Below are 19,071 nucleotides of genomic sequence, written 5' to 3' on the forward strand. Positions count from 1 at the left end.
CGCAGAGTGAGGGAGAAACAACAACCCGGAGAGGGAGCCGGAGCATGGACGCCCAGGGTTAGATCTGGAGGGGCAGGTAAGGCGCCAAGGCTCCGAGGTTATAGTAAGGGGGCCGCGATGGGCCAAGACTATAGAAATACTAAACGCCGGGCATTGTGTTTATCGTCAGGGAAGCCCAGGGGGGTTTAAGCTATATTTTGATGTGTGTGCGAGGGAATGGTGCAGGAAATCACGACTGGGGGTCAGAGAGTAGGGTGCTGTGGAGAGGGGGGTATCCCGGCGGTGATCGCGGGACGGGGTGAGTGCCCCAGCTCGGCGGGAGTGCGGGGCAGGCAGAGGGGATCGCAGGGGAAGCTCACGGCAGGTGTCACAGATGTACGCGGAGTGCGGGCGTGAGTCCGGGCTGGCTGCTCGCGATAGGGTCAGGCTTGAGTAACCGCGATACGGTGATGCCGATAGGCGTTGCGATAAGAGGCGCTGAGTGAGGCTGGCGTTAGCGGGGTGTTCGCTCGTGTGACCCGGGGCTCTTCTCTCTCTCTCCCCGGCAGCACCGCTCTCCCCTGTGCCGTGCCGGACAGCCTGACATGCGGGTGTGACAGCGGCCAGAGCCCTGCAGGATGTGGCTGAAGCCCGAGGAGGTGCTGCTGAAGAACGCGCTGCGGCTCTGGGTGACTCAAAAGTCCAACCAGTACTTCATCCTGCAGCGGCGCCGGGGCCATGGAGACAGCGCGGCCAGGTTCACTGGTGAGTCAGGGCTGAGGCATGCCCGCTATAACCCCTTCCCCTGCTTGGCCTCAGGTGTTGCACCCTTCACCTGCTTGGCTTTAGGTGTTGCTAGAGCAGTGGTATGTTATGAAATGACAGTGATAGTATGTATGTATGTGTGTGTGTATTATGGATACACTACTATGTGTGGCATGCAGACACATTCTATAAATGTAGTTGGAATATGGCAGTCAGTTGGCCCGTCAGGCCTTGGTTCAGCCAGCGAAAATACACAACACAGTAACCGTGCTGGGGGAGGGGAACGGTGAACAAGTGCAAGTTGTGTGCCATTGTTTAGATATTTGACCACAATTTTCAGCAAAAAGTATATCTGTGAAGTAAAATGCGCACTTAATGTGATGGGGAAAAAAAGTGTTTTCCTTTCTAGAATATATACATATATATGTATGTTATATGTACATAATGTGTTGGGTGCTTGCACCAACCCCTCCCCCCACAAATTCGCCACCACTGACGCACATATATATGTATGTGTATATATATATATATATATATATATATATATATATGTGTATATGCTTCGGGTTTTTTGGTATCATGTGCATGTGGTACCATTGTATACCCTGTGAATGCTCTGTCTCATCCGGACGCCTTTAAGTAATCCATAGTTCTTGCTTGGTTTCTGGTGTGACTCCTGCTTATGTCTGGTGTTTTTAGAAATCTTTTGTATAATTGATGTATTTAATGCCCTACAATTTGATGATCATTCTGCCATGAATCTCAGGCCTATTACCAGTGCAATAGACCTTAATTACTTTATAATGGAGGCATTTTAATGACTGTACGTGAGTATGTTAAGACATCACACAGTTGCCAACTGTACTGTTTTTTTTGTTCCCGAGACAGTCCCAGGATTTGGGAGCTTGTCCCAGTATTTTCAGTGTCCTGAGACATGTCCGAGGAGATCAGTTGCGGTTGTTGGACCACCATCAGTGCCTTGCTTAGTATGTAGTAATGGGAGTTATGCTGTACCACTGTCTGTGTCTGACTTGCTATATAATAAGAGAATGTCTAGATCACTTTATAATGATAGGAGTAATGCTGTATCGCCCTCAGTGTCTGGATCACTTTATAATGACAGGAGTCAGTTTTTGTTTACATACATTCTTTGTGCCCTCTACTGAAACCAGGAAGGAGTTAAGGCATATTGCGGTATGCTTTCTGCACTGAAAGCAGGTTGAGGGGCAGCAAGAGGTTAAATGAGATGGGTCAGTGGCTTAACACATTTGTGGGCTGTTTGGTAGTGTTCACATTACTGGTCGTTATAAGAAATAATGCCTGGGAATTGCTCATCAGGGTTTTTTTTTTTTAATCCAAAAAAGCACAATTTGGAATTTGGTTGCAAGGTACTTACCGAGATATTTATTTAGAGGAATCAATAGCTAAAAGAAAACATGGTTTGTTTGAGATGAGCGCGTGCTTGTCGGCTGAATGAGCTGTGGTGGAAGCACTTTCCCCGAAAGTACACGTTGCCTCCCTGTCACACGTCACACGTCACAGGTGCCATTTGTTGGGAAACGTTTTCTTTGCATTGGCCTGATGGAAATGGCATTGCAGACATCGATATCATATACTGCATGGCCGAATGTATGCGGAAACCGCTTGTAATAAATTCATTTCACTATTTAGGCTGTTGCTGTAAAAATGAAATCATGTGATCTCTACAGACAAGCACTGGCAGTAGAATGACCCCGTACTGCTCACTCTCTGACTTCCTATGTGGCATCGTAGAAATCAATGGGAGTGTTTTCTACCTTTATACCCTCGAGCCGTCTTGCTGGCGGTGAAAATCGCACACGTGCTGGGGGGCAGGGAAACGGGTAAATGTATAGGTGCTGAATTCCTCCATGCATTTGGAAGGGGAAGAAACTGAAACCTTTCCTTCAACATTCCTAGATTTTTACGATATGTGCTAATATGGAATGCATCTTAAATAAACATTCCTTTCTTTAAAATAATATACCATTTTGCTGTATTTTCATGTTGAAAACATGTCAGCGGGCCTCTTAATCCTCTCTGTCTGCTCAGCTTGCCCATCTCTGATATCACAGAGCTTTAAGCTCTTCTAACAACTCTCATCACACCTATCACACAGGACGCCTCCCTCAATCACACTCACTGACCATCACTGTTAGAGAACAACCAAATGACAGCTTTCTTTTAATTTTTCTCTATGTGATACAGAATTTATCTGAAAGAGGGGGGCACCATATTGATGGCCATGATTTAGGTATATTTTTTACAGCAGCTGCCCTCATACATGGTAATGTGGCGTAGGTGACATGGAAGCATTTCTGCGTGTAATGTTAAAAATTCTGTCATTTTAATTAAGAAATTTCTGCGTTCTATTTGCGTGGTCTGTCGACGTGTTTAGTTTTATATAGTTTTTTTGGGTGTGACTGTTCCCCATAATGCACATTCTTCTCGTAGAAACACATGTAGTGAAGTCCTTGTCATGCCTTTTAATGGTAAGTCATATTCTTGGCAGGAGAACAAGGTGACTGGAGAATCCTTGAGAAGCCTCTGGCATCGCAAAATTGATTCCCTCTCGTAAAGTGCAGTGGAGAGTGCCATTTTTAAATGAAGTCATTATTCTGCGGTGATGCTTTTTTATGTTCGTCGTTCTGAATTCACCGGCGTTTTGTTGTGTCCATCCTGTGGGGTTTCACAAAATCTCAGATGTTTTACTTTGAAATCGATGGGGGGGGGGTGAGCTAGTGGGCATTTTCAAAACATTCTTCCCAATGCCATTCTCCTTTTGCAAACTAGAGGCTAATATACCAGTGAATTTGTTGATCCATGTTTAACCATACAAAGTTATCCAATTATTCTCCCAAACTGACCAGACCGCTACACAGAAAATGTTCCCTGCTGGAATAGCCAACTCAGACACTTCATCCGTGATATTCCCCTGTTCACACTACACTCATTCTCTCACACAGACTACTCTCTCTCTCACACTCTCACTCTCACTCGTAAGTGTATTATTATCTCTTTTACAAACTGCAAAACATTTTACACTGTGTTTTTGTTTATTTCAGCTCTAACAGGTTAAAATTGCATCTTTTTTGATATACGCACATATGGTAATATTGTCTATTTTATCGCATCGTACTTTGTTCAATATTTGTGTGGTTTCATACTATAGGAGTTGGAATAAGCATACTATAGGAGTTTTTTTTTATCTTATTAAAAAATAAATGAATATGATATTAATAGTTTATTCTTTGTGACACACAGGAGGGTGTTTTTAAATTCTTGTATTACTATTGCACCATTAACACTTTAGTGTCACTTTTACTATTCCGCTTATTATCGCAATGGCAAGAAATGTCAGACCATGGACAGGACAGCTGCTGCGTGAGAGAGAGATTTTTTTTTAAGAATGCTATTAAAGTAAAGAGATTACTTTATTATGTGTTATTATTGCTACATGATGGTTGTTTTGACCAACCGCAACTAGAAATACATTTAAGAAAGGAACTTGCTTTTTAGACATGGGAAATCTGAACTGTAGAGCCAACAGGAAGCTATTGTGTATGCGTTCATCTATACAAAGAACAGCGTGCAGAATCCTTATAGATTTACCGCCATCTGCAGCTTTAATATGTAGGAACCTGACTGAGTGCGTTAAACATTCACCATGGTGCCTTTATGGGAAATGAGGCTCCGTTGCTTTTGTGTATTGATGGGAATTCCCATTATTTATGACACAAGGCCTTGATAAATGTGCACAGTTCCTCTAATAGAAGATCGGGCTTCTGATCGCCGTCTTCCTCTTTTTTTCCCTCAGTTCTTGGCACTGTAAATGTTTGCTCTAGAATTCCCCTCTAGCTTGAAAGGCTTGTAGTGATGTGAACCTTATGGAGCAGGTTGGCATGTGAAACAAACCTCACGCAACATAATCTATGCTCACTTTCCAGCTCACGGATGATAATGCCTATATTTAAACGCGTTTGGAAAGCAAGGTGTGTGCATTGCCTGATTAGCGTGTGTGCATGCATGAGTGTGTGTGTGAGAATACTTAAGTGAATACTTAAAGTAAATAGTGGTTTAATCACTAACGAGAGAGTTTCCATTATGGAAGGCCAAACTCTGCAAGCTTCTGCTGTAAGAATAGCTTGAATAGCATATTCCAACCAATGATCTCTATTAAAAATATCCTTACTTATTCAACTATGTACTATATGGGACCGTCATAACCCTTCTTGCTATGAGATATATGCTAGAGACCGCTCTTTAGAATACATCGTCAGTTCAGGGACTTCTTTGCAGTTGTTCATAAGCCATCAAGAGCTTAAGATACTTAAATTGGGGGGAAATGTTTGTTCCGTGAATGAGACGGCTCCCAGTGGGTTGATTAATATTACTACGCATTATAAACCCCCACTTGTCGCAACCTGTATTGTGTTTTCAGACAACTCGTACTTAGTAGAAACCAGACGCGCCGATCACTCTTATTTAGTGTTCTTTGCAGGGGAAAAGCACGAGGAAAATGAATCCACGTTGGTACGTAGGTGAGCGAGCGGTGGCTTGTTCAACGGCCAACTTCAACCCACTGGATCACAAGGCTGGTAAACACATGGGCCACTTGGTAATCTGGATTATTCACCTTTAATGATGTGTGTCTCTGGGAGGCAGCGTGACAGCTGTGATGCGCAAGCTTTGAACATGTTCCATTTTGTCTGAGCCGTGTGCTTTTGTCCTCGGCGTGCGTGTTCAACGTTTCCTGCCCAGCTTCTCCTTTGCTTTGAAGTCAAACTCTGTGTTATTTTCTTTGTGATTTTTGGAGCTGGTTCTACATCCTTAAATCTTGTTTACAAAGCAAACTGCCCCAAGTCAACCGGTTCTTCGGACCTTTCCTTCTTACGTGGAATCCTAGTGTGCACTCGTTTGGCAGTCGCTGCTAAACAGTCTGTTGAACCGTCAGTCTTGATCTTATTTAGCAGCGCCTAATGCGGAAATAACACTCGCTGCTGTGTTTCCTGTGGTAGTAATAGGTTTCTCTTGTTAAAATACATTGTTAGTTGTCCTGACAAAGAACCCACAGTGCTATTAGCGGACATTAAAGTTATACTCTGTATTTTCATGATTTTGTTTAAAGAAATGTAGGTGTTTTACCTGTATTGTAGCAATTGGGGCTCTTACATGACACAGAAGCTGCCGCTACCGTGGTCTGGCTATTGTGTTATTTGGCTCCCTGATAGTATACAGTAAAAGGTTAGCGCCATCGTAATTTAAGAAAGAAATACAATTACGATGCCACTGTGGCACTCAGGAGCCCATTTACAGTATTCTGCTGTAGGACCACTAAGTGATTTCTGCCATACCATTACTCATAGCAAGCCCAATGCTACCATACTGGAGGAACCTGACACCTTTTTATAACAAACGGCAACAAAAAACAAAAGTTTATTACATTGATGTAAAACTAACCCCTAGCACAGTTTTTGTCCCCTCTGCCGTCCGGCAGCCTTGTTCAGCCACAAATCCCTCAAGTTGTTCATCCGTGTCTGTTGGTATTTGTTAAACATGCCCCTGTGTGTTCAATTTACCCCATCACTAGGCAAGCTTGTTGGGGGAATAATTACCTATTCCAAATTTATTTCTAATTTAGCCCCAAGCTATAAATGTGAAACTTGTGTCATTGGTGCCGAAAGCGTTAAAGCTGTTTTATCGGACTAGTTACACAGATTTGCCCGGCGGCTTTCGTTGTGTTCCTATTTTATTAGAAAGGAGTCCTTTGTTTGTTCTTTCTGGAGCACATGCCAATGAAAAGGATAATCCAGGCATGCAATCTGTCACGGGAAGCGGCCAGTCCCTTCAGGTTCAGCAGTGCCGAGCACACTTGGATACAGAGGCTTCACAACATTCCTTGATGTTCTACTTTTTGGCTCAATTTACTTTTCCATTTAACCTTTGAACGGCAGGAGGCTGACACGTTTTGCTATGAACCCTAGTAACAAGCACCTTTTTCCAGATTTGTTCATACATGTTTTAAAAAAAGAAAATATATATATATATATATAACTTTTTCCGCCGTATCATTACGTTGGGCAATTTTGTGTCTTGCTTTTTACCAAAAAAATTAAGATTCACCTCTAGACCGACTCTCCACCTTTGAATAAATAAGAGTTTATCATTTTACCGCAGAGGTATGAAAGTGCCGTTGGCTTAATTATCATCCTTTTATCCCAAATGATTTCGGAATAGTCCACTTATAATATGAACTAACACATTTTAATCACATCCCCTTATTTTGCCATAAAAAAAACCAAAAAAACAAAGAGATTTAAAGGTGAAGTGCCATGAAAAATATATTTTTACGTGAGCGTAAAATACAGTGCTGTATTCCAGCGATGTATTTACATTCCGCCCCTCCCTGCCTGGAAGGGTGCGCTGTGCCTTTAAGACACTGAGCACCAGGATATGATGTCATGTCCTGGTGGTGCTGAGCCGGCACAGTCCCCTCAAAGATGTCCCCTCAAAGATCTCCCCCTGTAACCAGCCCATTGAGCAGCTGGACACCAGGGGGCCTGATCGGAAGGGGGACTACCACCCCCCAGGGCCCTGTCGGCCTATGCCAGTATGGGTCACTGATGTGTACAGTAATGTAGGTTACCATTGACAACCTGGATTTATCCCCTTTTGTTCAAATAAACTTCCTTTATCTGCAGACCTGGAAGCTGCCGTTGTAGTAATGGGCACACATTGTTGTAGTCATGGGCACACAGCTTCAAGACTGCTCTGTCTCGTAAAGATTTGCTTTCTACTATTCTGTTTGTTCAGTTGCCTATATTTGTTTTGTTGGCTCAGTTGATTTTTATTAGGTTTGAATAACGACTGCATTTTATTTCTAGCTTTGTATAAGGGCAATATCCGGTATAGCCGGTGGAGCATTAGTAATTCCCTTCTTTGTTTTTTTTCATTAGTCTGTGGATTGATTTCTCCATGGCAGCTGTCTTTTTGTATGTTCTGTCAACCTGTATAACATAATCCCCCAAAATAAGATGAAACGGTCATATAATCTGACTTTTTTTGTCTGTATTGTCCCATTGGTCTTCAGGTGTTTTCAACACCATGACACTTTGGAATGTGCATTGATCCCCCTTTGTAGTGTCCATGTCCCTGCTCTGCCGTAGTGTATTGTTTCTCATGGTCAGGATTGCCTACACTTTCACCTCTACCGTAACAAATATTCTATTTCTGTCCCCAAGAAGCATTCAGACTGGTGAAGCGCAGAATCTGGAGGATGGGAGCAGATGGGGTAGGGCAGAATGTAGACTGGGAGGCTTGCATGTGGGCAGAGAGAATGCTAAAGTTAGTGAATGCAGAAGCTGAAATGCTGACATACAAAGTATGACTAGGAAACTCTAGTAGGGCTCTTGTCGATCCTTTTCTCTTTTCCCCATATTCCCCTTGTCTATGATTATGTAATCGGTTTATAAATATGGTGTGGGACATTCTTCACTGCGGACAACACCCCACACTCCAGTTAGTGTGTACCTTTCTCTCTGCCTCACTTTGCCATGCCGTGCCACGCACAAAATATTCCATTTGGATATCGTAAGATTAATAAGGCTTATCCCAAATACATTTTTATATGCTTCTTCCCCTCGTCCTGGCTACTGTTTAAATATGTGGGAAATGGGATCGTATGCACTATGTGGAATTATTCATTCTGTTAATCATACAGCATGGAAACAATTTTGATTATTCTCAATATTTTCTTTGTTGCTTATAAACGTCATTGGGTACCATAAGTGGCGGCTGTAAATCTGTGCCGATGCTTAGCAAACTAAAGCGTTCAGACAGCATCATGAGCTGGGTGTGCGTGCATCCCTGTGTTCTACAGCCATAAATGCCCCATTAATGTGTATTTAAACAGTAAACCATGTAAAAATAAAGTGTGTTGTGCACCTGTTTACATGGTAAAGTGACTGTTTAGAGAATAGGGTGATGTCCTGCCATTGAGCACATAGAGATCATAACACACGTGGCTTGATGTAGCGACTGACCTGACTGCTCATTTATGTGGCACATGGATTCCATGCTTCTTAAGTTACACCCCAAATATAATACAGCGCTCGTAGAATGCACATTTGGCAAAGCTGAAAATAGCTCTATTCAGATTGTTTGCATTCAGGGAATGTGTCTGAAGTCTTGTCAAGTGTAATGCTAGTGTTGTGTGAACTGCTTTAGCGTAGTGATCTGGCACACAAACTTAATCCAAAGCTGTTTACATTCTTTAGGATTGTGCGTTCTCTTTCAGCTTCATTCTTTGTAGTTTCTTTATCTCGTAATGATGCACATGGTCTTTGTCAGGGATCGACAAATTTGGGTCTAAGAGTCGGCCAAAAAAGTTAGGAGCCAGCTCCCCCCTCCTCAGTCATGTTTTAATTTCCTTGGCACTTAGGGTTTGTCAAGCCTTGCCATGCACTAATATACTTGTACACCGCACGGTAACAGATACGCTAACATTCTGCACTTGTGTGCAATCATTTTAACACCATACGCTAATACACGCACTCTAACGCTATATGCTGACATATACACTCATGCCCTTTCAAAACCCTGGGTGCCAGGAAGGAGTTTCTTGTCGCCATTAGCAACCTGGCGCCTGGGGTTTGTCAAGCCCTGCTCTATGTAAATAAATAACCTATCATTTATGGCAGTTAATCTCTCTGCTAATAGACCTGAGAATTAAAATAAGTTAATAAATTAGATATTCAATACATCTAGTGAAATAAAAAGAACACAATTTTTAAACTACCACAGTTGTTTTCTCCAACAAGGGGCCGTTTCTTGGGTGGGTGTCAGGGATGTGATGTGTTTTTATTATTTTTTTTCCAGGGCACTTACATTTCACATGTTGCTGCCTCATAGGATGTATAATGAACAGATTGGAATTGATTACTCAAATATATATCTCACATACTGAAGGCAGCAGCTTACATGTCCTCACCCATAACACGTGAAATATATATACACATCCTGGGAAGAAAAAACGTTTTTGCCATAATGAGGGATTTGATTACATAAAACCATTAGTAGATCGCTAGCCTCATTTTGAGGATCAAATTAAGGATTAGCCCACTGCTGAATATGTGCTTTGGGTAAGCCCCTTATTTATTTTTAAATCTTGTAATTGGAGTTGCCCATTTCAATACTTTGCATTCTAGAGGACAAAAAATGCATTGCTGTATTATGTTGCCCAAAGCAGCTGTCCTTCTTTAAGCCGTTATACCTAATGTGACTTCTGATATATCAAGTCGAGGGCAGCGCTTCCTTGAAGCACAGCGAATGCTGGTGTCCTACTTCTACAAACTGAGACAATGAATGGCTCTTCTGTCCTGTTGGAAAAGTTGACTGTAGTTCTACCACGGGTAGCAATTCTGTGGCTCCTAAGAACAAATGAACCACAAATTCATCAAAAAAAAACAGTTAACTACTTATTTGTAATGTAAGAAGAATAAAAGGGAGGGTAGAAGAGCGTTTAGGGAAGCAGGGAGATGATCTCATCATATCAGTCCACACGTTCATCTTTCTTTAGTAGGGGTTACTGGTATTATATGGCCACTTTTTCTTCTGTTCTGAGAGCAGCAAAGTATAAACAGATGTACCAAATATGCTTGGACATAACGGAAATGCTTGATTCATGCCAATAGTACAGTAACTAAAAAAAAACTAAAAAAAACAATGGAAATCTTTATTTTTAACCTTTTTAAATATTTGCAGGGAAAATAAATTTGTCTTTGTACTGTCAGTGTTAAGGGCGGATAGAGTAACAGGTTAAAAAGGATGATTACGGGCCATTTGCTCATTGCCCGTATTATAAGGCAATCGTTTGCACTGAATGCAGATATGTTCATCGCAGACAGATAATCGGCATCGTGCAGATAAGGACGGATCAAATAATAAAAATGTACACGGGGAAGCCGTAACAATAATGTGAGAATTAGCAGTAGGAGCGCAAATGTTCCTGTTCTCGTGTATATTTTTAATGTTTAATGCACTGGCGCCTGGATAATGTGCTTTCCTGGCGTGTTACTGAACTGCCTGTCGGATTCTTGCCTTTAATATTTGCTTTGTCAGTTCTGTTCTTTGTATTCAGAATACGGGAAAGGGTCTGCATTTCCAGAAAACGTTGCTGTTTAAAATGAACACTTATAAGCAAAAGGAGAATAATATATACAGTCCAATCATTACAGTCAAGGCCGTTATTATGAGCCTTCCACACTGCGTAGAATAGAATTGTGATCTAAAGCCATCTTCCGAGTATTAAGAAGGCATATCGACTGTGTGTTACCTTTGGTTGCGTATGAAACTCTCCAGATTTGGCCTTTCATGATAAGTAAGAGAGTCTCAGGCGAAGTGTCCAACTACCCAAAAAGTACAAGAAAGGATGTTGTCGTACTGGCCACAGACAAGATAGCCCAAAGTTTGATGTTCTCATAGCTTTTAGTAGATTAACGTTTGTACGGTAAGCTGTAAAGTCCCATAAAGACCTCAGAGGTTCTTTTCAATTGTTTTTATAACTGAAATTTGGACAACTTTTTGTTTTGTATTTCCTGCTACATGCTTTAGAATTTATCTAGCTCAAATTAAGGCTTCATCTGATGATATATATATAGATATAAATATATTATGGGTTTTTTTTCCCTCCCAGAATTCTCCCATTACTTGGTAAGCAGTTCACATTTTTGACAGTCCTCCTGAGCTATAGCTGCTTCCCTACCCAGATCTTTCATTTGAGCCAAGCTTTGTTCCTGCCTCTGGATGTGTGATAAATAATTCTCTTTATCTCAGATTGAGACTGTGAGACAGGTTTCTGTCGCTTGTGTTATATCAAAGTCTGATCACGCTTTAAGATCTACTTTTTATATCTTCGTTTCATCACCATATTATAATGTATGTTTATTGTAAGCATGGGTTTACAATCGGCCCATATGACTTTTTCCAGTAGTCATTGGCAACTTAAGAAAAATACAAATAGTAATGCCATCAAGATGGCCACTTTAGTCAGAACATTATGGCTTGATAATAATAGTTGAGTTGTTAGTCACTAAAATAAAAACTTTAAGGTGCAGTTCCTTTTAATTGTAATTTTCCTTTATGTTTAAGAACATATAGAAATGTTGTTTGGTTGGAGGGCATCTTGTGGGCTACAGTAGCACAGGTATTGATGTATTTTAAAAGAAAAAATTTTTTTTTTGCCCATCTATGTAATGTTTCTTCTTCAATACGCAGGCCGCCTAGTTGGGGCGCTGGATGCTGTGTTGGACTCCAATGCCCGAGTTGCCCCATTTCGAATACTGCTGCAGGTCCCTGGATCACAAGTTTACTCGGCCATCGCATGTGGTGAGTTACTGAGCGGATCAGAGGTGTACTGGGCCATAGCAATTGGTGAGTTACAGAGCTGATGCTGTGCGCATGCTCAGTGACTGCATGACCCAGGATCTGAAGGTAACCTCTAATAACTTGTGTGTGCGTGCACTTCAAGGCTTACCATAAATCCTTCAATAACAAAGCCAGATCCCCGTCCTCCAAGCTTGTTTTGCTAAAGGTTAAATAAAAATTGGCTTTAAATGTTGCAAACAAGAAATGGATGGTTTCACATGTAGAATGGCGGTGTTGTGCATCCTCTAGCTAATGGTTATGGGAGTTGTTTTCCAGTATATTCACAAGTCATGCATGCATCATGTACGCTTTAATGCAGCTGATAGCTGCTCGGTGTATTATGTTTTTTGAGTTGCCCCTTTTGCAAATGTGTGGAAGGATTCTGTTTTAATCCCCCTTATGCATTTGCCCCTTTTCTCCCACCCCCAGCTAAATGCCTTGTGATATACTCCCCTCCAGTTAGCGGCCAGAGTCCTGTTCATACCTCTGTACACATGGATGGAAAGCGCTCCTATTGATTTCAATGGAAGCGCTTTCTTGCTACTTTTTTCTTTTCTTTTGGAAGAATGCATATTCTTCTCTCCAGGAAGTGTCCCTTTAACACGGTAGAAGCTAGACATCTCCAAAACCACTAAATGTTTCTGTATTTTTTTAAATTACCATTACTGTAAAAAAAAAAAAAGTTTTAAGTACAAAAGATCATGAGGGAATGGTAAGCTAGATTGGCCAATTTTCTGCTGCTATGTATTTTTAATAAGTCATATTATTTTATAGTTTATTGTGTGCATTTTAAATGCTTTTTACTGTATTTAATTTCCTAATCGTGTTTTTTTTTTTCTTTGCATAAACATATTTTTGGGCTATTCTTTTTAATTTGGATAACGCAATTGGGATTCAAAACCAGTGTACTTGTCGTCCCATTTACCAAAACCTGTCTAAGTTAATATGCATTTTACATTAACTGATGCTTTACCAAGCAGAAACTGAACAATGCAATATGTTTGCTTACCTGTGGTGCCCAAAGAATAATCATCTTGGCCATCCTGGCTACCTGGAAATGTGTGTAATCGCAGTGCTAGAACATACACTTTCACTAAGTTAAGCTAATTACACTTCAGCGTGAATTCCATTATGCTTTATTTGGTTGCTGACGTTTGAGTATACTGTAAAATCTCCGGTAAACATCTAACGTTCAGGTACATTACCCTATTAAGAACTGGAGTACCGTGTGTGTAAAAGTTTCCTGCGACTTTAGTCCTAAATGTTGCCCGTATGTTTACAAGGGACATATGCCTGGTAAGACTTTGACAGTTCCCTTTTACGGGACAGTCTTCTGTCCCTTTACAGCCTCACCAGCCTGGATTACATACTAATTGCAGACTTTAATATGCATTAAGTAAAATAAGAAAATGCCATTGCTGCTCTCAGTGATTCCAGCCAGGAAGACTCGCCTTAACCATAGCTACAGCCGGAAATGCTCATTGCCGAGCAGGGAATGCATCTGGCATTTTAAGCAGTCGTATGCATTAAACTACATAGCATAATGAGACTATAGGAAAGGCTGTGCTACACTGGTCTTTGCTACCCCTTGGGCTGCTTGCCATCAATCAGGAGTTAACTCTGAATTAGTAAGTTATTGGGTATACTTGGGAAGTTTTGACATTTTAAAGACCATATGGAGTTATTTATATAAAAAAGACCTGTTCTCCTAATTGTCAAAGCAGTCATTTTGGAAGACTAAAGCAGTTTTGATTTTAAGGACTTGTTCTTTAAGGAATGAAGTATTCTGATTTTTGCTCTTTGTAATTCTGACTTTGATGTGGTGTACATGGTGTAGCTGTTCTCATTCATTATCTTTTTACCAGGGGCCACTGCGGAGGAGATCAACCAGCACTGGGAATGGTTGGAACAGAACCTGCTCCACACTTTATCAGTCTTTGATAATAAGGAAGATATTTCCAACTTTGTCAAAGGGAAAGTAAAGGTATGAACGGATTAGGCTAAATAATGAACCTTTTGGACATCAGTATATTTGAATGTTATTTTCTCTTAAGTAAAATGGAACAAACAGAGTGCCTGCGTTGGAAGCCTTCTTAGAAGCAAGCAAAATTGTGAAAATATTGCTATATATGCAAGTAATTATGTCACAACTAGTGTATATCTTATCGCACAAGAAATGTAACTCACTTCCATCATCTTCTATCTTTAGACAATCCTTCATCTTTCACATCTGTTTCAAGTTGAAGCAGGACTCTTGGGTGGAAGCAATGTCTTGTAATTAATATATGAACTCCCTGTCGCTGGATAGACAAAGCACAGCTACGTATTCTCGTTATGATGTCATCTTTCCAGAATCGTACTTAATTTTAAAAGTAGGATTGGTCTTTAAACCGAATAAAATGCAGAGCAGTGAATCGAATACACGCAGTAGCACAAAACAAAAGCCGTAATACTCTTCTGTGTTGAAAAAAAAATGTTTTAAAAGAGAAGTACCACTTCCACAAAATAGCTAATTTCCATAACATAATACTGGAATTTTCTGCTATTTGTTTGTTTTCCCATGCAGCCGTTACCCACAAAATATGTAACTGCAAATAAATATTTTTATTTATATTTTATGGTCAATAATAACCTTTTGCTGATTATATCAGCTTATAGTATATATTTAGCACTTTACTGGGGACCCTACACCTCTATCAAAGATCTCAAGATGGGTAGTAGCATTTGACCAATATTTGGACATCTTTATACTAAACTTATCGTCTAGGAAAGCTTTTATAATAAAAGCTAATAGAGAATAGGTCTATAGTGTGCATGGTGGGTTATATATGTGTATATACATATAATGTGTGTGTCTTTCATATAAATCACGGGCATGCCCTTACTCAAGACTATATAGAATACTTAGGCTAAGTGACTGACCGAAGGTAGCAGAACACTGCTCGATTTTATCAAGACCAGCTTTATCACCAATTCTTCAGAACAGCAGAAGAAAGGAACAGAAAAGCGATTTTAATGGGTTTTGCACATTATTAAAAAAAACAAAAACCTTATAAAGTCAATGAAGGGAACGATAGCTTGATTGACTTTTCTCAGGGTCTGCATGATTATTTCTTCCCATTCATGTATCACTGCTGATTAGTGATCTCCAAATCAACCATTAGACCAGGTTTATTTTGTGTTATTACAGGGTCTCATTGCTGAGGAGACCACCAGCAAGTTGGCTGAACAAGAGGATGATCCAGAGAAGTTCCGTGAAGGCCTGGTCAAGTTTGAGAGCAGGTTCAGCTTCCCTGAGGCCGAGAAGCTTGTGGCGTTTTATTCCTGCTGCTGTTGGAAAGGACGGGTGCCGAGGCAGGGCTGGCTGTACTTGAGCATTAACCACTTCTCTTTTTACTCCTTCTTTCTCGGAAAGGAATGTAGGTGACCAAATGAAAGCACAGAATTTCTTTACAATTCATACCATTAACATTTTGTTTGCATTACATATGCCTCATAAAATTGATATGCCATTTGCAAGGGATTTAGATCTGTCAGTAGATCTGTTAATAATTTAATTAAGCTTTTCTTAAAAAAACAATATTGACCAAGCTACAGAGCCAATAGTTATTGACCATAATTTACATTTATGCCACTTGATGGTAGCTCTGTGTTAATACCAGTGGTGTATCAGAAGCCTGAAAAGTGCCAGGCAGTCATTTGATTACCAAGAAAGGGGCTGCTCAGCAGTTAATTCAGTTTGCCAAACATTTGCTGCAGATATTCTGTACAAACGTTATGTAATTGTCATCCCAATGATGGAACTAGTGGGAATAGAGTACTGTCAGCGTTCCGTAGCAGTGTTGGCATCCACAGGATGTTTTACAGCACTTTTTAAGTCGTGCTTGGCATGCTGTATGGTCGTTGCCAGCGAAATTTTGGGCTATAAACATCATTGTTTTGCTCTGTTTGTGTTCTTTCTAACTAACCCTCAGCCTAATTCCCATTGCAATGCAATTATACTTAATTGGGAAGACCGTGTTACCCAACATAATCCTGTCTATTAAACTTCAAGTCGATCTGGTCTCCAGCTGCCATGTCTGCCGAGGTCCAATTCTGTAAAAGCTTAGCATACATTTATTTAGCGTGACTGAGATAGAAGATAGCAAGCAGTTGGGAGTTACCGTTAGCTATTTAGGATGTGTGAATACAGACCTTGTGGTGTTGCGCTTAATTTGTTTTATGTTTTATTCTCTAAATTACACACATAAAGTGACCATAAACAGATGTTCTTTATGTTGCAAACTATCCTTGACCCAGGGAGCGCTGTCATAAAACTTTGGGTGGATTACGTCCCTCTTCTCTATAACGTATGCTTTAGTTCCATGTTAAGATCACTTAGACTTTTACAATTACGTTTCTAGATGAAAACCTTTTATGTATTCGACTTTTTCGTAGACCTTTGCATCCTGCAGTCGCTTTATTTTCATGTGGATTTTAACGATAGCTTTTCTGCTTTGGCTTTTTCATACATTCTCCGAGATGATTTACTGTCTTAAAATAAAAAGGCCAGAACAGTTCAGTGCATCTCTTTTAATCTTTGATTCCTGCAGCTGATGATTATATTTGGCTGTCTTGCAAAAATCTCATATAACTGGTACCAAGCCCAGTGCGTGTCTCCTTCAACAAGGGCTGAGTTGGCCTTGTATAACATGTAAATAGATTTTTTTTACTATGTATTTGCACATGGCCAGCTAGCTTAGCCCTTCTTTGATAGTTGGCGATGCTGGATGAGGTTTCATATGAATACCGCTAATTACTTTTTTCCCCCCTGTTATTCTTCAGTAAAGATTGTGATCCCCTGGGTCGATGTTCAGAAACTTGAAAGATCATCTAATGTTCTGATGACTGACATCATCATAGTCTCTACACGTGACAAGGAGCGAGAGTTCTCCATGTTCCTTGATATTAATGAGGTTTTCAGGATAATGGAACAACTGGCAGATGTGTCTGTAAGAAGACTGCTGGACAATGAGATGTTTGAACTTGATGCAAATCTTCAGGAGCCTACACAGATAACCAGACGGTAAATTAATGTATTCATCCATAACTATTGTATTTGGCTATAATGTCATATAATTTATTTCATAATGATCTCAGGTACTTTGCAGGGCAAATAAGGTAATGTTCTATTTTCACAGGAAACATATTTTAACTGATTTTTCTCTCTTGACTGCTTGGCGGATAAGCTTTGGTTACTGTGGGCAATTAATACCTCATATAGGATGTCACTGATATCAGTCTCTATAAAGTAGCACACGATTGGTCTCGTGTAAATGCATAAGCAGCTTAACCAGATATGTATTTTTCTTTGTCCTTGTGAACTACAAACCTCATGGTTCTTGGCCTTTGACCAAGAGCCAACTGAGAACCATCAGAGTTGACGTTTCAAGGTAGCTGGGTAGCCTCCTGTTGGTTAATCAGACAGAAGATGCCTTTCAGAAGTAACCTCCGTTTATAGGATGGCCTCCACCAGTCTTCTTCATCCATTTTCCATCCAAGTATGGTTAGTTACAATTTTCTAGAGCCACTAGTGTCACACTTTTATTTCAGTAGGAAGCAACAGATTCTGATCAATTTCCGTTAGCGTTTCTGGGACAATAATCAGTCATGTTTTGGTTCCAAATTTGTGTGAAGCAAATCAAATAGCATGAAGAGCTGTGTGTTAAAACTGTCCAGCTTCTTTCCCTATCAGACCAATATACTTTTCTTTTATCATAGCTTCATTTTTACCTCCTTTCCTCCCATTTTATAATTGGTTCTTTCATTTGTTTTTATTGTTATGTTAATTAAAATGATCTGAGGGCTGTATTAGCAGAGGACAAATCATTGCTGCAAAAATAGCTGAAGCTTCATTGACTCAAAAATATCTGAAGCTATTACCCCCTACATCAATCAAGCTTCTTGACCTGAAGAATATTTTTCAAGCCATCCTGCTAGTCTTAGCACTATGTAAATTATTCTTATGCTTTGCTCCTGAATTACTACATTTTCTGTGAAGCACTTCATGTGCATTTGTCTTCATCCTCCGTTATGATATCACCTCTGCTGCTGAGGGACCTGGTCTACATGTCTCTGCTCAGCCTGGCTCTGGGGCTTCCAGTCTAGTGTACTTCCCATCATTCCAAATTTGTACACACACATGAATATTTAATGGAGCAGTTTCTAAGAGAGCTTTATTAGTCATTAAAACATGGTCTTGGGTAGAATTGATGAGTACAAAAAAATTATAGCTAATAGGCATCCTGCTCCGTATTGACTTTTCTTTTCTTTTTTCCCCTTCTTTAGTCTCAGACTGTCACGCAGCACTTATTTTTATTTACTATAGTGATGTGGCTTAATTTGGCATGAAACCAATATAATGTTTCTCTTTTCCATTGCACGGTATATACATTTAGTACTTGACTGATTTGTTTTATGTCTTGTCAAATGCAAGTGGTGTATCCACCTCTAGTGACTGCATCGTGCAACTCGCTGTGGCCATTTTGGGCAAAGTTACAGCAGGAGATAGTGTGACCACGTGTCTAGTCATAATGCCCTTTGGCTGTTTTTTGGCTTCTGTAATGCACATCAGTGGCTCTTTGTGGGTTTTGAGCATCAAAACACTGTACATTTATTCATGATTGTGTTTCCGTTTTATATTTTTCCCTTAAACGCTTTGGATGAAGTCAACACATGCTCCTGTTCTCAGCTGTATCGCAGGCCATGAAATAGGGTTTTTTTTTTTTTTTTTACCTGTTATAGATGAGCTGCTAGAAATCTTCTGCTCAGTTGAATATGATACCAGATCTTCCAGCGGTCAAACGTGGGGGACTGGCTATGGGGCAACAGATGAGTCAATCTGGG

General features: G+C 40.4%; 1 protein-coding gene across 2 annotated transcripts in view; it reads left to right on the top strand.

The window, feature by feature from the left end:
* Nucleotides 1–19,071, top strand: part of TBC1D8 (TBC1 domain family member 8) — a 33,195-nt gene continuing 14,124 nt past the window's right edge. The window contains exons 1-6 of one of the 2 annotated variants that reach the window (XM_053455105.1): nucleotides 1–76; nucleotides 549–744; nucleotides 12,037–12,192; nucleotides 14,052–14,170; nucleotides 15,377–15,605; nucleotides 17,011–17,251. In XM_053455105.1, the coding sequence (XP_053311080.1) occupies nucleotides 618–744; nucleotides 12,037–12,192; nucleotides 14,052–14,170; nucleotides 15,377–15,605; nucleotides 17,011–17,251 (872 nt within the window). In that variant the 5' untranslated portion in view covers nucleotides 1–76; nucleotides 549–617. The remainder of the gene's footprint in view (nucleotides 77–548; nucleotides 745–12,036; nucleotides 12,193–14,051; nucleotides 14,171–15,376; nucleotides 15,606–17,010; nucleotides 17,252–19,071) is intronic. The other variant, XM_053455106.1, reaches the window with a different exon arrangement.

Source organism: Spea bombifrons, chromosome 2, assembly GCF_027358695.1.
Source record: "Spea bombifrons isolate aSpeBom1 chromosome 2, aSpeBom1.2.pri, whole genome shotgun sequence".
NCBI lineage: Eukaryota > Metazoa > Chordata > Amphibia > Anura > Pelobatidae > Spea > Spea bombifrons.